The sequence below is a fragment of the Protopterus annectens genome, chromosome 11.part0 (genome assembly GCF_019279795.1).
Source record: "Protopterus annectens isolate FY-2018-M chromosome 11.part0, PAN1.0, whole genome shotgun sequence".
Lineage (NCBI taxonomy): Eukaryota > Metazoa > Chordata > Ceratodontiformes > Protopteridae > Protopterus > Protopterus annectens.
In genome coordinates this window covers 337,815,214-337,832,834 of record NC_056745.1, presented here as the reverse complement: position 1 = coordinate 337,832,834, position 17,621 = coordinate 337,815,214, and the positions used below count along the sequence as shown (strand labels likewise).

General features: G+C 37.0%; 1 protein-coding gene across 1 annotated transcript in view; it reads right to left on the bottom strand.

Moving 5' to 3' along the window:
* The window catches only part of GLT8D2 (glycosyltransferase 8 domain containing 2), a 185,786-nt gene that overhangs the window by 114,796 nt on the left and 53,369 nt on the right, over nucleotides 1–17,621 (bottom strand). Inside the window, exon 3 of the mRNA XM_044087837.1 lies at nucleotides 7,652–7,744. Within this exon, the coding sequence (XP_043943772.1) occupies nucleotides 7,652–7,744 (93 nt within the window). The remainder of the gene's footprint in view (nucleotides 1–7,651; nucleotides 7,745–17,621) is intronic.

The window sequence follows — 17,621 nt, the reverse complement described above, 5'->3', positions numbered from 1 at the left end:
TAGCAGATTAGGCAGCTCAGGTAAGTTTGTCTGGTCTCCCTCAGGGAAATCATTGTGTTTACTGTATTCCTAAACATGTGCCCAACACCATCCATCCAGAGAGAGAGAGAGAGAGACAGAGAGACAGAGACCCCAACCAGTTTGGGTTCTACAAATGAGCCTTACAGAAAGAGATACTTGGTGCTAGAGCCATGGGTTCAAACTCAATGCCAAAAAATGTATAGTTATCCCCTTTGGGAAAAAACATGTACCCATGAATTACACATAGGTGGCAGTACACTAAACACCAAAAGAGTGATAAGAGACTTACGGACACAGGTGGACAGTGGTCTCTCCTTCGATAACCACATCGCCACAACAGTCAGGAAATCCTTCTATGTGGCACACCTCATCACTAAGGGCTTTTCATCCAAAAAAAGGAGGTCATTGTCCCACTGTACTCATCCCTCATTAGACCAATTATAGAATACAACGCCCCATTTGGTATGTACCTCTCAAGACATCTGCAACAACTGGAAAGGCCGCAGAAATACCTCACTAAAGGAATCACAGGCCAAAAGCAGATGCCCTATGCTGACCATCTATAAAAACTCCAGCTATACTCTGTCACATATCGCCTACTCAGAGAGGGTCTCTGCTTAACATACAAGGCCATGTCAAACCCAGAGCTGTTGCACATGCTACACTTAAAGAAATCCCAATCCCTCAGAGCCACACGCTCCAGGGATCTAAACCTTGTCATCACAATGAACAAAACATGCTGGAGGGATAGATTCCTGACCAAGAGACTCCCCAGACTCTGGAATAAACTGCCCATACATGTCAAGCAGAGCGCCTCTTTGGCCCTCTTCAAAAGGAACCTTGACGATTGGATGGGAGATAGGAAATTCACACCAGGGATCACGTCAGTCGCCCTGCTAGACAGGGGTCCAGGGAAGTAAATATTGTGGAAAGAAATAGCCAGGGAATTGTTATGGCTAGGCTTGTATAACAATAGCCTAGTACCAGCCTATGAACCTATGAACCTATGAGAGGTAAGTAGGCATAGCTCGTTCACTCATCCCTCATCTTGGCTGGCTCTGCCAGGGCTGCTATTCATACCAAAGTCACATGGGTTGCAGTCAGGGTTTTATCCTTCTATAGAAACCAACAAAACAGCTCAGGGTAAGGAAAGGTGCAAAACCAGCAGAACTCTAGAACAAACAAAATGTATCAGTCTTGCACTAACAAACTTGTATTTATTTATAGAATAAGATAAAAAATAAATAAAAAACATAAGCGCTTTCACGATAATTCCTATCGCTTCATCAGACAACTAAACAACTAAAAGTTACAGTTCATGTAGCATTTCAAACTTGTCAGCTGATATGAACAAGCCAATAACAAAAGACCCAAATCTTAAAGGTCCACAGCAACCATAAAAAACATATAATAAACTATAAGCTATAATAAACATATTGATGAAGCATGGTAACAGAGGGGCAATAAGTGTAGACCATATTTTATTAACACAGTACAGTCTAATGAATCTGCCCCCATCAAGGAAGGTTTTAGAGTTGTTCTCCAGTACTCTAGCGATATTAATGAATTCACATGTATTATTAAAAGACATTGGAGGATATTACAGGAAGTACCAGGACTCATAGATAAAGTTGGGAATGCCCCTATGTCCTCTTTTAGGAATAACCAACTAGACCTACCCCTTCCATGCGCAGTGGCACTTTTCCTTGTAGACACTGCACAGCATGTCAGTATATCCACACCAGCACAGTATATGTACACCCAACACGGCATTTTACAATCAGATGCCCTAGTTATGTTGATTGTCGTATGACCAATGTGGTTTATTTTTCATTCTGCCAAGTATGCCATGCATACTACGTAGGCAAAATAAACAGGATGCTGAAGGACAGGATCCTTGAGCACAGGGGGGACATCATTAATCAAAAAGAGACTAATGCCCTGGCGAACCATGTTAAGCAGATGGACCATATACATACTTTTAGATTTTTAGCTATTCAGGTTATACATGCCAACATCAGAGGAGGTGACATTGAAAACTATACTGACAGTGCAGAGCAGAAATGGATACTTGTACTCAATGCCGAAAGACCCACAGCTCTGAATGGGACTACATCCTTGAAGCCTTTTTTAACGTCACGTCAACTCAAGCATTTTTAAGTTTATATAGTAATTTCACAAGTTTCTAACTTCTCACATTTTATACCCTTTAGAAGTTTCTTACTTCATGTAGTTCATACTTTTTTATTACACTTTTTTAATATTTTTTTTATTATATAGGTATCCATGAAGACTTTTTATTGGTTATACTCTTTTATATATGAAGATTTTTGGAGACATTCTTAATGAATTTTCCTATATGTTTTATGTTTTTTATGGTTGCTGTGGACCTTTAAGATTTGGGTCTTTTGTTATTGGCTTGTTCATATCAGCTGACAAGTTTGAAATGCTACATGAACTGTAACTTTTAGTTGTTTAGTTGTCTGATGAAGTGATAGGAATTATCGTGAAAGTGCTTATGTTTTTTATTTATTTTTTATCTTATTCTATAAATAAATACACGTTTGTTAGTGCAAGACTGGTGCATTTTGTTTTATCCTTCTATGCCATGGAGCCATCTACTGGCACATTTTAGAAGTATGCAGAAGGGCTGGCAGTTACTTCAATAGCTTAAATTCCTAATACCCTTTGTTAGAGGCTTTCTGCACTTGTCAATATAAAAAATATTCCGTACACTAATCACAGATAATATTTACTTTGTTACAGATGGGCCTTGTTTGCTTTGTAGAAATCATACAAAAAGATGACCTCATCATCTTCTTCCTCTGATATGTTTTGCCTTGTTATCATAGTAAGTGAGTTGGCTGTGAATATCAAGAGTGTGGTTTCAGACTCATCTTCACAGACCTGATATTTAAACTGTAATACATAGAAAATGTGTGAAAGGATACCCTGGTGGCAGTTTTTCAAAGACTTTGACAAATACATTCCCAAGAAGCCTGCAGTGGTAACTGCTGAGCTAGTAGGGTGAGGCCTTACCTCCACATACCAGGCTTTTTGTATTTGTCCTAAGAAAAAGTATTCACCTTGGTAACCATTTAGTAAAGACTTCTTTAGTGACTCTATTTTCCTTTCAAAAAGACACAGAGCTGACTGATAGTTCCAAGCTGTTTAGTCTTTTAATGTAGCATCTAAGTTGTCTGTGCACATTCATGGCAAACAACATTATTTTGCCTTGATTCCCTTGTTTAGGAATGGAGACTTGTTGATGGATGGAATATAATTTTACAGATCCCCTTTAAGTATAAAGGATGGACTTGTTCTCTGAGACATCATGTCCCTATGGAAAAAACGTGTGTAGGGTTCTGTACACTTCAATTCCTGAAGTCTAGCGATCCTTCTGGCTGATGTAACTGCTACCAAAATGTTTCATGAAAGGTATTTGAAGCTTGCTAAAAACAGAATTAAGTTCACAATCACTAAATTTAGGCTTTGTACAACAGATACGGGATACCTTGAGAGAATTAAATGAACATTCCTCTTGAAGAACTGTTTTACAGCATGAGAATTCAAAGGAGAATAAGCAGGTATACACATATGGCAGACAAACATTAATGGAAGAATAAAAAAATATCACCACGGTATCATTTTATTTTCATTTAATCTTTCATTTATTCATTTCACATTGGGGTGATTGACCTGGTCCTTTTTAAAACCTTTTTTAGCCATGATCCAGGCCACACAGGAAGTGCAAATACAGCATGTAAATGGACAGCTTGGTCTAGTTTGTTTGAGTCAGGAAGAAACTGCAATACCTGGAATAAACCCATACAGATACTTGGAAAAGATATGAAACTCCACACAGACAGTGGATGGAGGTCAGGAATGAACCTTTGTGCTAACAGACAGATATCTTACCACTATACCATTGTAAGGCAATGCAAGATATGAGGAATTAAACTTGATGCAGCATTTTCTCCTTCATCCCATCACTAACATAAGAAAATGTGTTTCATTTAGACACTCATGATTTCACAGTGGTAGGCCTTTGAGCTTCATTTGGGATAGACAATACTGCTGGAGAGGAAATATTGCTTCTTTGCCTCAACTCTTGATCTTTGTCAATGTTAGACCGGCAGATGAGATCTGTAAGCTGAACTTAACTCTCTTGTTATTTTACTTTGTTGATTTGTCCATTGTGAAGAAGGAGGAGTAATGGCTGAGCAACAGATTTCTGTCAGAAGGATGAATCATGGCTATTTCAGTCAGCATGAAACTAGGAAAGTGGGTATTGCATTTTCCCTTCTTACCTTGAGCAGCCACTTTGGAATCAAAGGGGAATGGAGGAAATACCTAAATAGACTGTGACACCCAAATTCGTTTGCCACCCATGCTTGCCTGTGGGACAGCCTTGTGCAAAAAACAGGTGAAGTTGATTATTTAGATTGGAGGCAAATACATCTGCACTTGGACAACCCATTTTTGTTTTGTTATCACAAAAAAGTCTATCTGTCTCTCTGACTGTCGCCCAGTTTATTCTTGCGGGAGATTAAGACTTCTTTGCTTAGCAAGTCTCCTTTGGTGTTTTACAGGCTGGGAATGTAATTGACATGAAATAATAAGCTCATATGAATTATCTCTCCCTATACTATTACAACTAGACTACAAAGAGAATAAGCATAGGGGACTTCCAAGATGGCTGGACATTGAGTAACAGCTTAATTCTAGCTCTCCCAGTGTGAAAACAGAAACTCGGCAGAGAAGGCCTGTAGACTTGTGTTTATGGTTACATTTCAGTAACTGGCTAGTAAGTGTACTGCCTGGATGCTAAGAAAAAAGAACTACAGAAGACCTGGAAAAAAATAAGTTACAAAAAGTGAGGAAGAAACACTGACTAGAAAAGGAAGAAACACTGACTGTTTTAGTTCTGCAGCTGTTCAGCAAAAAGCAATGCAATCTCCAGGCATGAATTCCAGTAACCTACAGGAAGATATAAGACAACTGTACACAGACCTTGTTAAAATAAATGAAACACTGATGGAGTATATCAACACAAACAATAAAAGGTTGGAAAAAATGGAAGAAGCTTTAAACAGATATTCAGATGAGGTGATAAAGCTGCAAAACTCAAAGGCTGAAATGAAGAAAAGGCTGGCTGAATATGAGACTGCTCAGGAAGAGATGTTTCAAAAAAAATAGAATTAGAGGATAGAGCACGGAGGGAAAACTTGAGATTTTCAGCTATACCGGAGAAGCTGGATGGAACAGACTGCATTAATTTTCTGAAAGCACAAATAAGCAACTGGACTGGTATTCCACAGCAGGAGTTATTAGTTGAATGGGCACATTGTGTGTATACTCCAAACCTGGCTATGAGAAAACAACCTAGACCTTTAATAGTAATGATGCAATCCTACTAGCAGAAGGAGTTGATTCTGACAAAACTGTGGCAAAAGGGCAAAGTACTAAAAGTGAGAGACAGCAGAGTATTTGTGGAGAAAGATTATTTACTGTACACCAGGCAGAAGAGGAGGAAATTTATTCCACTATTCAAGGAATGTCGCGATGCAGGTGTGAGATTCAAACCGTTCTACACAGCTGACTTGATATTCTTCCCTGGATGGATAAAATCATTTTTTAAGAAGTACGTGCTAAGGAGGAAATACAAAGGCTTGTCCAACAAAAAGTAAGCTGTGAAACAGGAGATTCTGCTTGCTTTTCTTCTGGTAATAAAGACCACAGAGGGACTGTACCTGTGAAGCCTTATCCAATGTTTCACTGGAAAATGTTGGGGAGAAGGAAGCGAGTGTGACAGTTGACTAGAAGGATCGAGAGTACATTGGAAATAAAGCAAAGACAGAATCTGGGAGATGGAGATGAACAGGAATAAAGCCAGTAACTTAATGTGGGTTTACAATGCAATAATTATATTTGTGAAATATGACAGAAGAAAATTTGAAAATATTGGACTTTTTCAGAATTTGTTGGGACTTGTGGAGAACAGTGACATTTGTTTTTTGTTTGTTCTGCTTGAGTCATCTCTTCTCTTATTCTTCTGTAAGAATAATAAAATTAAACAAAGGAATGATTTCCGAGTAGGGGTTCATAAATATAAGGGCACAGCTAGTTTTTCTTGGCCATTTGTCAGAGCCAAATTGAGAATGGATGGTTTTCCAGCCAGGTTATTAGGTATGGTAAGGTGGTAAGCTACCTGTGCACAGAATGTTGTCTTAGGGTATGTCAGTCTATACGTTTAATCAAAACAAAGTTTGAATTAGCCATATATAATGGAATTATGGTTACTGAGAAAAGACAGCATGAGCGAAAATGTTTTTTGTACTTTAATTATTGGGGAGAGGAATATAAACAAGTTAAAATGAAAGTGTTACTTTCCCTTTTGATGAATTGCCAAACTAACTAGACATGTTCAACGTGCGTAGCTTTGTCTGAGGACATAATATGTTGATAAAGGCTAATTTTTGAGGCTAACAATAGAACTTATCCATTACTTGTTCCAGTCCTCTTACTTTGGATGACTTTATACTGGTTTTCATTCAGATGGAAAATTATTTTATGGGGCTTAAGCAAAGGTAGTATGCTTCTGGGTCTAAAGCCAAGCTTGGAAATGAATGAAGGTATGTCTGATACTATTAGCATTTATTTTGTAAGAAAGTAATCCTTTTTATTGTTATAAAGTGATAGAAAATGTGCTTGGTTAAGTCTAGTGTCTCTATATAATACTAATGTCATAAGGGAGGTGAGGGATAGTGGGACAGCAGCTACTTGAGCCAGTTCATGAATATGACAGACAGTGCAGCATGTCAGTCAGTTTTAAGTAAACAATTTATTTTTAAATTTTTAGGGCAGAAGTAGGAAATGATGCCAGTGATTCTATATGAATATCTTAGCACATCCAATGAGATGGAAGTATGTTAAGAACTATGATAATGTTTCAGCAGTACACTGAACAAGGCAGATTTAGAAGCTGGGCATGATCTTTTTTTGTAGTATAAGGCCATTGTATAAGGCATTACATTTCTGAAGAGATAGACAGTAATAAAACTGGCCAGTTAGCCATTTTGGGTTTATTTTTAAATTTATTTTTATTTTAAGTGGTGAAGTAGCATTGTGCAAGTTACCTTTCAGCAGTAAAGCAATAAGCTATTTTTGGTTGTCTTAGCCTTTTTAATTTTTTTTGAAAGCGGTTAGGTTTTAGTGAGATGTTTGCTTTAGAAATCTATAAAGCACTGATAAAATCTTCCACTTTCCCACTAAAATAATTCATTTCTGAAATATTCAAGTATACTGTGCTAAGTTATTGAAACAATCAGCTGCTTATTCTAATTATATTTTAAATTACTCTCCATCTGTGCAGTGTTCTATCCCATAAAGAAATTGAAAGCAAGGCATTTTCTCTAAGCCACATTAACTGGTCAACAAATAATCATATAATCATACCACTTCAAAGCAAAAAATAAGCAAGTTTTCAATATGAGTTCATAAGTTTAAATGATACACGAATACCCTTTTGCAAATATCTCGTTACAAGAATGTTGACAGAGTACTGGTAAACACATTCCCATCCCCAACTATCAGGCTTTGATAAAGCAGTAAGTGAAAAGTGACCTACCTGCTTTACTTTCTGTTTTATTCCCTTTCTGGATTTTGCTGTACAGAATGACACAGACAGTCAGCACAATAAGCAGAAACAAGAGCTGGTTGACTAGGAGATAAAGATATACAGAATCACTGTAAATAATCAGCAAGTGCCCACTGTTTAAAAACAATTAAAAAGCAGCTTGGTACAGAGATTCTGATCTTTGCTAGATATTATACTCATCTATTTTAATCGTTCCCTGAGATCTTGCCAGTGGCTCACTTATTTCTATCCTCTCAACTCATTCATTCAGTCAGGTATTAGGTAGCTGACCCATGTCAGTTCCGACCCAACTCCTTTCTACCCTCTGCATATTGAGCCAGCTGACTGACAAGTGAAGAATGATATGTGTGCTGCCACTGCCATTATCATGGACTCAGGGACACATGTGCCCCTTAACAGCGCAAGCCTGTCCTAGCCTCCTACACAGTAGATTGCCTACTCTACAGTAGGCATCACCAATGTGGTGGGCCATGCCACCTTCTTCTTCCATACAATGGGCAACCTGGCATTGGACACTCAAGCTCTTCTTCTCCCACCCACAGCCTCTAGTACCCATACCATTAATCAAACACATATCACCTTGGATACAGTCATGGCTTTATCTCTGCATGATACCAGGCTGGTGAGACTAACTCCTGTTCTAAAATTTGAATCCAAAAGTAGTCACTGACATGAAAAATGCAATTAAGAGTACTTAGGCTCCCTAGTCCACACAAAACCCTTTTCAGATGTGCTCAATCATTTGTAAATGGCATACTATGCTCTCACAGCTACTATTTAACCATATATGGGCATTATAAGCATGGACGTTCTCACTCAATTTCAGAAATCCACTTTTAAATACCCAGATTTATGACAAAAATCACAATAATGTCTTTTTTTCAAACTAAACTTTATCTAGTCTGCTCTAAAATTATCTATGGTAATTCTAGTTTGATTCAAACACATTTATGTTTATTTTCACTAAATTGTGGAGTCTTATAAATTCAGTTTAAATTTTAAACTCTGTTCCCTCTATGTTATATATCATCATTTTTAGTTTGATTATTCAAAGCCAGAATTGCTGTAACAGTACTTATATACTGTACACTGATGTGTTGTCATTTTGACTATCGTGATTGTATTATTTTCATTGTAAACTGAGGAATTTGTTTGATAAAACAGAGTTGATTTAAAAAAATGTATGTCATACAGCAAACAGTTAAAAAAACTCACCTTTTACATACCCAATTTAATGGTCTGCTGCCACAGCAAGATAAGAATCTATGTCAGCTTATCAACAATATGCATTGTCGAACCCCATATGGTTGACAATGCAGTTAATCAAAAAACTGACGTAAATCCATACAGCACCTGCCAACAACACAAACAATGTTTATGCAGGTGGGGGGCAAGATCCCCTGAATCGCCAACAGTTCCTGCTAATTATTTATACCAACTCTGGGGAAAAGGGCAAATTCCCCAATCCCTTCTGTACCACAATCTCGGTCAGAATGATTCAATGAATGAAACTATTGACAATATGGTCTCGACCATAAGGGTTTTGACAATTTGGGCATTCAACCAACTGACATAGACCCCAGGATCATATATTATGCAGTAGCACCACCTTGCAATTAATTATTATTTCAATATTACTGGAAATTTTGGATTTTTTTTTTTTTTGGTATCTTGATAGGTCAAAGTATAACTGTATTGCAAATGATCTGGAAAAATATTCAAGGAACTGTCACAAAAATTCTAAAGGCAATAGGTTCATAAGTAAGCATTAGGCTAACTGCCATTGTGGGACTTTTTAAGCCTAGTCAAGTTCCCACAGAGGTGAGAAGCAATCCCCATACCTTGTGTCTGTGAGGTAAACATCTTTGCCATTGTACCAACACCCCAGCACTTTCCTACTCTTTAATAACCATACCAATAACATTATTTACAGAATTCAGTCACATCTTTGGGAAAGTCTCAAGACTGCACAGCAGCTAATTTCTGGGGAGAAGACAGATCACTGGCAAGGTATGCTCTTGCCACTTCTAAATAGTTGCTCCTCAAAAATTATCATCTTTTAGAAACAATCCGTTCTTCTCTCAAGATGCTCTGACTAGTATGGACCATGTTGTCATTGATATCCCTTCCAGAGACTCATATCTAGGAATGGTACAAATATGTAATGAACAGCCTTTATTTAAAGAGCAAATTGCAATTGTGTCCAAGATGTGCCTGACTGGTCTTGCTAATGCTACATCACACCATGAAGGTACAGAAGGGAGTGTTGGTACTGGAGAGATAGCATTAATGTCTCCGAAAAATGCTGTGTGCATGTGTGTGTGTGTGTATCTGCAAAATGATTATGGACAAATTGCAGTTACTGTTGATAGTAAAATAACACTTGAAGTTACTGGACTGTAAATGAGGCAGACAAGATCATTGGAAGCCAACGATTGTGATTACAGGTCTTCATTGTAATGTTTATTTGTGTATGGCAGATGTTGGCTATTACCCAAGGCAGTAGTGTGTGTTTACCATACACAGTCTAGACCAACCACACCCTTGCATATTTGTCAGCAGTAGTACAGAATGTGAGACCTTAGCTCCCATCTATCACATATAAATTGATGCCAGAAGGTGCAAATTATATTCTTGTTCATTACACCTTGTGTGGGGAGGACATACAGTGGATATAAAAAGTTTACACACCCCTGTTAAAATGCCAGGTTTTTGTGATATAAAAAAATGCGACCACAATAAATCATTTCAAAACTTTTCCCACCTTTAATGTGACCTATAACCTGTACAATTCAATTGAAAAGCAAACAAATATGTTATGGGAAAAATATAAAAAATAAAAAACGTACAATAAGCTGGTTAACTGGTTGCATAAGTGTGCACACCCTTAAATTAATACTTTGTTCAGGCCCCTTTTGATTTAATTACAGCATTCAGTCTTCTTGGGTAGGAGTCTAGCAGCATGGCACATCTTGACTTGACAATATTTGCCCACTCTTCCTTGCAAAAGTGGTCGATATCTGTCAGATTTCAAGGGCATCTCTTGTGCACAGCCCTCTTCAGGTCACCCCACAGATTTTCTATTGGATTTAGGTCTGGGTTCTGGCTGGGACATTGCAAAACTTTAATTTTCTTCTGGTGAAGCCATTCTTTTGTTGATTTGGATGTATGCTTGGGGTCATTGTCGTGTTGAAAGGTGAAATTTCTCTTCATCTTCAGCTTTCTAGCAGATGCCTGAAGGTTTTGGGCCAAAAGTGACTGGTATTTGGAACTGTTCATAATTCCCTCCACCTTGACTAAAGCCCCAGTTCCAGCTGAAGAAAAGCAACCTCAAAGCATGATACTGCCAGCACCATGCTTCACTGTGGGGATAGTGTTCTTTTGGTGATGCGAAGTGTTGTTTTTGAGCCAAACATACCTTTTGGAATTGTGGCCAAAAAGTTCAACCTTGGTCTCATCAGACCATAACACCTTTTCTCACATGTTGTTGGGAGATTTGATGTATTGGTATTTTTTTGTAAATTTTAGCCAAGCCTGGATGTTTTTCTGTGTAAGAAAAGGCTTCCGTCTTACAACCCTACCCCATAGTCCAGACATATGGAAAATATGGGAGATTGTTGTCACATGTAGTACACATCCACTACTTGCCAGAAATTCCTGTAGCTCCTTCAGTGTTGCTGTAGGTCCCTTGGCAGCCTCCCTGACCAGTTTTCATCTTGTCTTTTCATCAATTTTGGAGGGATATCCAGTTCTTTGCAATGTCACTGTTGTCCCATATTTTCTCCACTTTTTGATGACTGTCTTCACTGTGTTCCATGGTATATCCAATGCTGTGGAAATTTTTTATTCCCTTCTCCTGACTGATACCTTTCAACAATGAGATCCCTTTGATGCTTTGTAAGCTCTCTGTGAACCATGGGCTTTGCTGTAGCAGGCAACTGAGTAAATGTCAGGAAAATCCTACTAGGACAGCTGAACTTTATTTGGGGTTAATCCGAGTCTCTTTAATTGATGGCAAGTGTGTACCCAAGAAGACTTAATGCTATAATTAAATCAAAAGGTGTTTCAACAAAGTATTAGTTTAAGGGTGTGCACACACAACAAAGTATTAGTTTAAGGGTGTGCACACTTATGAAACCAGAGTATTGTACATTTTTTTTTTATTTTCCCATAACAGATTTGTTTGTTGTTCAATTCAATTGTACCAGTTATAGGTCACATTAAAGGTGGGAACAGTTTTGAAATGATTTATTGTGGTCTCATTTTTTTATATCACAAAAACCTGGCATTTTAACAGGGGTGTGTGTAAACCTTTTATATCCACTGTAAGTTCAACCAGTACATGTATGGAAGAAAGTTAATGCTCATAAATAATTTTCAGCCACTAGTTTTGATTTTCAGACATGAACGGAATTTAAATAATGTCTGCAATATTGGCCATTGTTTTAGATGTTGCATTCATATATTTAGTACAAATGAACTAAACAATATTGCAATGCTGTCAAATTGTCCAGGTTACCATATTACAGCATATCAATCAGTCTGAAATGGGGTACTGCCTATACTGTTAGTTGTTGTCAAGATTTATTTATGTCTGGTAGTTAACATAAAGGATTAAGGCTATGAACTGTTAAGGTACTTCTTCTTGTGGTACAGTGTTGGTTCCATAACAACTGCCACAAAGGATGTACAAGACTCACAACTGATAAAATAATAAAATATAAAATATAAAATATATTTATACAATGGTTAAGTGCTTTTGTCTGTTTAGCATGATAAAGGACTTCTTCAGAACCAAATGAAAATCATGAACGCTCCTACATTTATATCCTTAGTTCAAAATGTCATACACCAATTAACAATCTTAATAATAATAATCATGCTAATATTTATTTATTGTATTTATTCACTAAGAATTTTATGAGTGATTATGTTTGCATGTTTTAACATTATTCTACATTCCTGACTTTGCAGATCAACTATTTAGTATGATGTGTCTTTATCAGTTGAGTCTTGCATAGCCTTTGTTGCAGTTATTGTGGATTTTTAGTGTAGTTCATTTTTGCTGCTTTTCTCGCTGACGCAGGGTTTGGTTACCTCGATCTTCATTTGCCTAATTTGTGACAGTGAAGAAGTCAATTAACTAGATAGTGGTTGAAGCAATTGGGAAATTGGGCTAGGCTCATCAGTAATCTAACGGATAGTATGCCTAGTAAATGCCTATGAACCTATAAGGTGCCTTCTTTGTGGAGTCTGCAGGTCCTTCCTGCTTCTGAGTCTGGCAGTTACTGCAGAGGATTAAGACTATACTATAGTAATGAGCTGCTTCCCGTGTCCAGAGTTTGATTCCCTCATCTATCATTTGCTTACTGTGTGACCTTGAGCAAATTACTTAATCAAACAGTGTTTTGCAAAAACTGGGAGATTGGGCTTGGACTAACCCCTCAATGGTCTTTTGGATTGCATACCTAGTGGCTACTTATGAACCTAAGAACCTGTAAGCCCCAGGATCTCAGCATGTATGGGCCACTAGAAGTGTAATATACAGCCTTAATTGCACAATCACTTATCACTAATGCAAACATAATCTTTTTGTGTTTATCTATGACCTGGTGGTAAAAAAACTGGCCTAGTGGTGGTAATGTGCCACACCCAGATTTTATAAAGCAAAGGCAACACTTGTTTGTGTGTGTGTCGCATGCTGTTTCTGCTATAAGTATGGAGTCCGAGCATTAATTCCTGAAAATTACACAACCATAGTCCAAAGTATTAGAGATACTCCAGAAAGGATTTATGGCTGGTAACCAAACCTCAGCTTGTCACAAAAAATATCTCTTACAAAGCTGATGTCTTAAAACATTGACTTGAAAATTAACAAAAAAAAAAGCATTTTTGCAGAATGACTAGTCTCCCTCAACCTCCTCCATGAGAGCAGACTGTGCCCTCCACAGCCTGAGTGCTTTCTATATATTAACTCTGAGACAGTTCAACAGTCGGATGAGAGGAAAACATTTTTAACCTCAAAATGTCATAATCTAAAAATGAATACAGACGCAATGTGTGAGTAAATGAGATTCAGTTAAACAGTTGTAATCACCCAGGTCTCAGCCTAAGCAGACATTATTAATCCCTCAACTCTCTCTCCACCAATGGCACCCAGAAATGGCAAAGATCAGCCTTTTAACAAGTGAGAAGTTATGTATGGTGGCCTGATTGTGACAAAATAAAGATTTCACCCTTACTGTATCAGTTGTCAGGTGATAGGGAACTATACTAACAACACTACCATTGCAGGGCATACTTATAGACTTTGGCATTTTGCAGATACTTTTTTGCACTATGTACTTCTCACAGCAGTGGATGCTCATTCAAAGTGGCTTAATCTGGTCTGCTTCAGAGAAAACAATGTATGTGGTTCAAAGACAATGGCAGTCTGGAGCCAGCAGCCAGGCAGATAAACTTTGATGGCAAGCAGATTACTCCACGCATTTTACATATCATGGCTAGAAAAGGTCAGATGGTTTGCTTTATTGTCAGAAAAAGACAGACATCCTATTTTATTATTCAAGACATATGGGACCCTGGGCTAGAGACTGAGATTTGTATTTCCAGTCTATCCAGAGTGATGGAAGTCTGAAAGCAGAGGTGTGAAGCATCGCTAATATTATGGATCAGCCAGGAGATACAAGAAGAGTTTAACCACTGGCATCATCAAGCATTTTCATAGTGGTAAAATCAGAGTTCTCTGCTGAGTTTTCCATGCATGGAACCAAGATAACTGTAGAACACATCCTGGAGAAACCAAAATGATGCTGTCCTGAGAGCTGCAGAGCACTGCTAATAGAGATTATCCTAAACATTGTTGAAAAAGTGCACATATTTGTGTAGGACACATTTTCTAAAATTTTAAGCTATAGAAATAGTAAACAGAAATGCTACAAATGAACATGACACTGAAATAATGCAGTAATGATTTTTTTCTCACATAAGTGACTCGTCATACTAGTAAACTGTTCCAAAGAAACCAAGAAAGAACTTGTAGCCAATTTAAAGTGCATGTATACTTTATTTTTTTTTCAGTATGTAGATCCACCAAGGATTATATGTCAGTCGGAAGGAAATATATATGCGTTTAAGTACATAATCATATGTATATTCACATCAGTGAGTGGTTCTTCATATTTGAGTAGCAAGTAAAGTAAGACATGTTAAGCAAAAATCCTGACTCTGTTTTTATTTTATCTAAATGCATGATATGTTACATGGAAAATACTCAGGACTATTTTTTTTTTTCTGAAGGCCTGCAAGAAATCAGAACTCCAGTTCTGTTACAGTTTGGATTTTACTTCTTAAAGGGGAAAATGCAACTGCTACATGTAATGTATACCATCTTGACTTGTGCTTAGAAGTTTAAATGATTAATTTTTTGTGCATGTCTGCACTATACGTGGACATTATAGAAGGCTTTTTTTCATTTTGTATTCTTTTGATGATGTCTTTTTATTCTGTATGAAATAAAATGGACATTTATGAATTATTTTAAATAGGTGCAGCCTGAAATAAAATTTGAAAAAAATGTCAAGTGTAGATATCTTCTTTAATTTTACTAATGTCTTATAAAATTAAATTATAATGTCTAACAGTTATGAAAAGCTTTTGCTGAATTTGCTAAATGACCAAAAGAGCAGAATGTTTTCTGTTATTAACAGTTTCATGATTTTTAGTATGAATAAACACAATTCTATCATCTGAGAAACCAATACTTCGTGCTAAACGAATACTTCACAGGAGTTAATGTCTGCCTGGTATCCTATGACCTGGTTCTTTGTATCACTAAATGAATACTTCAGAAGAACTAATGTCTAATGTCTACCTGGTAACATATGACCTGGGTATTTCACTAAATGAATACTTCATAAGAACTAACGTCTAATGTCTACCTGGTAACATATGACCTGGGTGTTTGTATCACAAAATGAATACTTCACAGGAACTAATGTCTGCCTGGTAACATATGACCTGGTTGTTTGGATCATTGCACATTCTTATAACAGCTTGTATATGTAATAAATTTAGTTTTAAGGTAGCATTTTTGTAATACTTCTTGTTTATATATAGACCTACGTAATGAGAAGGTCTGATAGACCCTCCAGCGCACAGTGATAAGGCACGGAAACATTCCTGTGTAGTTTTATTGGTTCATAATAGGTTGCTGATCATATAGCTCATTTGCAGCCTAGTCTCCACATCCCAATTGTCATTGCTCTACAACATGAATAACTATTAAATAACGATCTAACATCAAATCACATAAAATTGTTCTTCCTAGCTACTGACACTCTACAAATGTTAATGCTTTTCTCTCAATTATTCTGGTCAAAAATATACCAGAATGGCTGATGATTTCTATAGACTTGACTGAAACTATAGAATTGCCAGTGAAGAAAGTTCATATTCTAATACCTCAAAAATTAAGTGAAGAATTATTTATTTATTTAACATTTATTGACTGGGAAAGTCCAACTAGGATGGAACCTATTTTCAGTGGAGGCCCGAGGAGAAATGCTTCAGGTGCATGTCTTTGGAATGTGGGAAGAAACCGGATCACCCAGAGGAAACCCACACGAATGTAGGGAGGACATGCAGACTCCACACATCAGGCATCCCAGCCAAGAACTAAACGGGAGAACCTCTCCCTGTGAGGCAACAATGCTAACTACTACACCACCCATTTTTTGGCATTTCTGAAAACTTCATAAGGGTGATTACCTTTGTTGGTAAACACCATGTCATCTTTGGAATATGGAGTTTTTGGGGCTTTATGATGGGAAAATATTTTCTGGATCATTCCAATAAATTATTTTTAATCAGAAAGCGTGCCCTGGCTGAGTCTGAAAAACATCCATGAAGAACACTACTCTACCCTGATTAACAAATACAAAAAAAATAAAAAATAGAATATTTGGGTATTTATATACATTGATACATACAAATGTTTCAAGCATGGGCATTAACGCCCTTCTAGCCTACTAATATACCAAAACAGTTGTTGCCATAGTAAGTGTCTAGGCTGTTCTTAGAAATATCTAAACTAGTGCTTCCTTTAATATAATTTGGCAGTCTATTCCATGCATCAGCTGCTCTCTCAGAAAACCAATTAGTACACTGCTCATTCGTATAGAATCTTCTACATAAGTTGTTTGGTTATTCTCTACTACTTTTTGATAACCCCAAACATTCCAAGAGGCAGTTGTCTCTAAATGCTCTATGTACCTGAATAAGGTCTCCTTTTAAATATCTATATGAGGCACTGTATAAGTTCAGGTATTTTAGTTTTTCATAATAACTTAAAATTTTATATCCATGGATGCCCTTGGTATTTCCACTGTACTCTTTCCAGTTTACTCATGCTTGTTTTTTAGAAGGTTTCCATATTGTTATTTCATACTCAAGTTTGAGTCTAATGCAATTAATTAACCATGACATCTTCATTTTTGATTTCCTAGACTTTACAAACTTTTTATACAACCTCTGTTTCTATAACCATCGTTAACCAATTGTTTAATATGATTAGAAAAACTCAAAGCTGGATCTACATATATAGCCAGGTCCTTAAATGAGTCTACAGTTTCAATCACTGTGTGTTGTATTAAATATTCTCCTTTCAGTTTATGTCTCCCAAATATCATATGCTTATTTTTTTATGCATTTTTCCGCATATTATTCTTCTTTGCCCTAATGGCCAAGTTAGTCAAGTTCTTTTGCAGACATGTTCTATCTGTAACACATGTAATCAGTTTACCCAATTTCATCATCTGCAGACAGACTATAGAACACCTTAGATGAAAAAGCTCTGAACAATACAGTCTAAACAAGTATGGGCCTAGGACAAAACCATTTGGGATACACTTACTCTAGCCAAGAATTGTACCTGTCTAAT